The 5,226-nt window shown below is 44.6% G+C and overlaps 1 protein-coding gene across 1 annotated transcript; it reads left to right on the top strand.

Annotated features, from left to right (window-relative positions):
• Positions 1-994: 994 nt before the first annotated feature.
• LOC120847077 lies at positions 995-3,163 on the top strand. Its single transcript, XM_042288130.1, has one exon. It carries the CDS (start codon positions 995-997, stop codon positions 3,161-3,163), a length of 2,169 nt encoding a protein of 722 aa, XP_042144064.1.
• Positions 3,164-5,226: the final 2,063 nt, after the last annotated feature.

Below are 5,226 nucleotides of genomic sequence, written 5' to 3'. Positions count from 1 at the left end.
CCTCACACAGACGAAAGGGGTATATACTTACACCCCTTGCCACTTATTATACACACCAACACTTCAGTTAGACGTACAGCGCCCTGCCGTTGAACCAGCGGCACCAACTTTCACAAGCGGCCTGATAGCGAAGTTGTACAACTTATTGAAGTAGGTAATGTACAGCCTCTTTCAAAACTTCAGAGCCCACCGCGCGCGTGGCCGGAGCGGGCTCGCTCCCGTGCAGCGGCGCTCGCTGGCTGCGAGATATTTGAGAGCGAGGGGGAACTTCGCTTTCGCTGTTTTGCGCCACTTTGTTATCAAGGCGAGAGCGACGTTCCCCTCGCTCTCAAAAATCTCGCAGCTAGCGAGAGCCGACGATGATAATTATTTATAAACGCATTGTATGCTTAATAGGATGACTCCTGGTCAGTGACTAATTAATAATGTCTTTCATACAAATATGAAGGCAATCACTTTTGTAGTGTAACATAGTTTTCCCAAAAGAACGTTCGGCGGCAGCATTCGGTGAAACAACGTGTATATCAACCCTCATAGCGCGCTTTACTTCTTGGTTAAGGTTTCTATGAATATAAAAAAGCAGATCACCGCTGCAACGGTTGTCGCGTGTTAGAATGTCATTGTCAACCCCTAAGCGTACCCCGTAAATGCGGATTGCATTTAATTGACCTAACTTCGACAAGTATGTTTTAGTTATCAAGGATAGTGTAGCATGTTGCACATGTTTTTTTGTTTTTTTTTTCAGATGCCTGGGATACGGTTCTTTCAATGTCACAAGTGCCAGAAGAGAGCATTCACACTAAGGTCATTGTTTCGACATTTTCATGCAAAGCATGGGCATGAACAAAACTGGATTTGTGGGATTCAGGGGTGCTTAAGGACATATGCATCCTATGGAGCTTACCGTAAGCATGTCTCCAGAAAACATTCGGAAACTCTTGATGAGGTCCACTCAATGCTCGGCGCAGAGAGAAGTGAGGAGACCATTCTTGACATGCCAAGCAGTGATGAAGATCAACCGGACAGCCACGCAGATGTGCCATTTGTAATCAACGCTGACGGTGTAGGCGTTGTGCAAAGCAATACATGCAACCCTTCAGGTGAACCTCAAGGCTTGCTCAAGCAGTTTGCTTTGTTGCTGCTCAAGTGGAAGGAGGGAAAGCGACTTCCAAGTGCAACACTTCAAGAGATTTCTTCTGATGTTGTCTTGTACATACAGTCATTCGCTGAACATTTCCTTGCACCTTCAGCTTCAGGTAATGACCAAGAGAAGCTGAAGTTGTTTCTTGAGCGTGACCTACAAAAGCTTGTAAATGAAAGGGAACGCGAAAAATACTGGAAAAGTTGTTTGTCATTCGTCCAGCCGGAGAACGTTTGTCTTGGCAGAGACATGGGTGGAAAGGTAGAGGCCTTCACCTATGTTCCCGTCTTAAATGTCCTAGAACATTCACTCAACAAGTTGTCTGTTGATCTTAGCTCCAGGCGTTCAGCAGGGTCAGGAGAGTTCCTTGTTGATGTTTTTGATGGCACAGCCTTTCAGGAGCATGCCTATTTTCAAGGAGATGCGAAAAAAATTTGCATTCAACTTTACACTGATGAGTTCGAGGTCTGTGATCCTCTTGGGAGCAAACGTGGGAGACATAGGATGATGGCAGTGTATTATACAGTTCTGAATGCTCCGGTCGACACACGTTCAAAACTTTCATCAATTCACTTAGCAGTGCTTGCAAAAGAAAAGCTTGTGATAAAATATGGTTTAAAGAAGGTGCTTGAACCCCTAGTTAATGACATCGCTCGCCTTGAAACGGTTGGCATTGTTGTCAATGGAGAAGTTTTAAATGGGTCTGTGTTCTTTGTTACTGGAGATAATCTCTCTCTGCACCGTCTTGGAGGGTTCAAATGCAGCTTTAGCCAAGGCAGGATATGCCGACACTGTATGGCATTACGCCAGGAAATCTCAAGAAAGCACCGACCTTCTGACTTCGCAGAAAGAACCCCCACAGTGCACGACCACCACCTTAGCTTGCTCACCTGTGGAGTTAGCTCCTTGTCACTCTATGGTGTACGTAGTGAATGTGCCGTGGCATTTTCTGGTTTTCACCCTACACAACACCTTCCTCCAGACATTATGCACGACTTGCATGAAGGCGTCTTCCCGTTCTTGTTGAAACAAGTAATTTCTTCACTTGTAAAAGATGGTGTTTTTTCATTAGAAGTTTTAAATGCTGCCATTGTCAGGTACCCTTACAGCGAGAATGACAAACGGAACAAGCCAGAAGCTGTGTCAATGGCTATGTTACAAAAAACAAAGACAATCAAAGGAAACGCCTCACAGCTGTTTTGTTTATTCCGATACCTGTCATTTTATGTGGGTGAGTGTGTTCCAAGAGAGCAAAAGGTATGGGGGCTGTACCTTTTGTTAAGAAAAATCGTTGACGTCATTATGAGTAGACGAGTAACAGTAGAGCACATTGCATATCTTGAACGCCTAATTTTGTGCTTTTGCGTTGATTTCAGCGAGACATTTCCAAGTGTTGCTGTCCCTTGCAAATTGCATTTCATGATCCACTATCCTAAATATACGCAGATGTACGGACCGCTTGTTAGGCTTTGGGCGATGCGATACGAAGGGAAACACCAGTACTTTAAGGATCTGTCTCGAAAGCTAAGAAACTTTAAAAATATCGCGTCAACTCTTGCAACCCGCCACCAAGGGCACGAGATGTATTTGCAATCTTGCGAAGACAGCAGCACAACCATGAGCACAACGGGATGCAAGCCTGTCCTGTTTGAGCATTTGCCTTCTGACGTGAAGCACCACATCTCTGAAAATAACATAAGCCGTGAGAACATCTTTTCTCTCATGTCAGTTTCTCTCGACGGCACTGAGTATGCGGTCGGCAGCATTATTGTGACCGACATCTCTTCAGAACAACCCACTTTTGTTCTGGTGTGTAACATCTTTTCAGTGAGCAGGTGCATTCTGGCTTTTGTTCAAAAGCTTGAAACCGTAGAATTTGATCAGCATTTTCATGCATATATAGTAAGAAGGTGTCCAGAAAGTTTACTTTTGAGAGACATCACGAATTATCAGGCAGATGCGCTTACCATTCATACGATAGGGAACAAATGTTTTGTGTCTGCAAGACACGCTTTAATTTAGGCCTGACCTCAAATGTGTTATTTGCTTCACGTGTGGCTTCTACAATATCTTTGTGTTGTATTCAACATTTAGTTCGAATAAAGTGCTGAATATGTTTATTTCTGAAATGATGTTTTATTTATGAAAGAAAGGAGAGTACACTTCGATCGAATGTCAGTTTGAAGCTATAGCTACACGCACATGTGATTATTCATAAATCTATGGCGATCACGGCAAGACTTTGTTGAACGAAGGAGATGCCTCTGTGACCAGCTTGGTTTATCACCACCAAGCTTATTTGTGACCTCAAATGAAGGTAAAAGACGAAGCATGTTCCTGAAAGAAAAAAGCTGAACGTGTTGCAATAGTGTCGCTTAGAAAAGCAGCTTAGACAATCAAATAAATGAGTCATAGTGAGGCGTGATTCAGCAGGTTACAGGGCTCTGTTTTATTAGAAAAAATCAATGTGACATTTCCGCAGTGAATATGTATGCACAATTTTATGCACCATATCAATTTGAACTCGCATTATTTTTTTTTTAACAGAGAAGCTATGTCTCGCCCCATAAGTCTACGGATAATAGAACACATTTTAATGTTTGTCATCCTCACAAGCTCCATGTTCGTACAACGCGGCACATAGGCAACATTGGCGTTAAAGGTTTCAATTCCATACAGCTCTGTCACACATGCATATGCACTGTTTTTAAAAATCAAATACAAACACCCTTACACCTTCGAAGCATCATGGGGTGTACTTTTACCATGTATACCCTATTTACACCCTTCTAACACCCTTCGTACACCCTTTCATAGTTTAGGGGTGCAAAACGGGTGTTTCAGTTGTGTGGAACGCCCCTCTAACACCCTTCATGTCGAAAATAAGGGTGTTAGAAGGGTGTCTTGGGTACCATTACCCCCTTAAAGGTGTAAAAAAGTTTACTGTGTAGCACCAATCAAAAGGCTCGGAGCCCAAAGCAAATACGAACATTCCAAAAACAAGCGCGTACACGAGACAGGGCACATTCCAAACGAAGCTCACAAGAGCAGCCATAAACAATAGAAAACACATTCCTAGACACAGAAGTTATACATACGCAGAACAAAACCACCTTCGAGTAGAGATCCCAAATTCAAACATACACAAGACAAAACATTTCCAACGCGGGGTTCTGTAAACAAAGTGGTGTTAGAGCGTGCGTTCACATTCGCCTCCATCTGGGGTGCCCCGAACCCGGCAGAGGTCATGAGCCGTGCCGTAAAGACGAGGGAACCCCCGAAGAAGGCTAGAACAAAGTAAAGCTAGACTAAAAACTCGCGCGAGCAAAACTTCTCGACAATATGACAATTCGATCACTGCATAGAAATACAGCTGCCAATTTTTACTTGTCAAACACTTATTCTGTAATAAAAAAAAAAAAGATCCCCGTGAACCGTTTTGTACCGGTTACCGTTATATTTTTTTCCGGTTCAGTTCCGGTTCAGTTCCAAGATGGGGGCGAATATTTCGGTTCTGTTCAGTTCCGGTTCGGCTAAAAATAACGGTTCGGTTCCGGTTTTCGGTTCGGTTCGGTTCCGGTTCGACACTCTGATTGTAACGCGCTCCGGGCGCCCGAGCGAGCGAAGAAGCGAGAAAAGAGCGACCGATGAGCGAAAAAAACGAGAAAAGTAGGATGACGTCACGTCGACGTCCAATATGTTGATCACCCACTCCGGCAACTAGGACGAGTACAGCCGTTAACATCCATGTTCCCTCGGGGCGCTCTTTCTGCGCTCAAGCGTAGGGTTCTTGTTCCCGCCGCCTCAAAACGTGGCGTTATAATCGCCGCTTCTACTGCTGCCGGGCCGCCCCTACTTGCCCCTAGATGGCGCAAGTTGTCCTGTCGCGTCCTAAGCGGCCGGTTCGCTGCCGCTCGTACCGCCCCCCACCCCTCCCGGTTTGCTTGCCTGATTTCAGTTCTCCTCGATTTCATTCTCGTCTTCTGGGGCTTTTATTTTATATCTTTTTGCATAAACGACTGTAATGCAACTCCAGAGAAGCTGCTCCTCGAGTGGGTAGAAGGCAAGGAGCACGCATTTACTTT

Source organism: Ixodes scapularis, unplaced genomic scaffold (assembly GCF_016920785.2).
Source record: "Ixodes scapularis isolate PalLabHiFi unplaced genomic scaffold, ASM1692078v2 ptg001158l_1___fragment_3__unscaffolded, whole genome shotgun sequence".
Classification (NCBI taxonomy): domain Eukaryota; kingdom Metazoa; phylum Arthropoda; class Arachnida; order Ixodida; family Ixodidae; genus Ixodes; species Ixodes scapularis.
The sequence above is the reverse complement of the archived record's forward strand: the minus strand, read 5'-3'. Positions and strand labels throughout refer to the sequence as shown.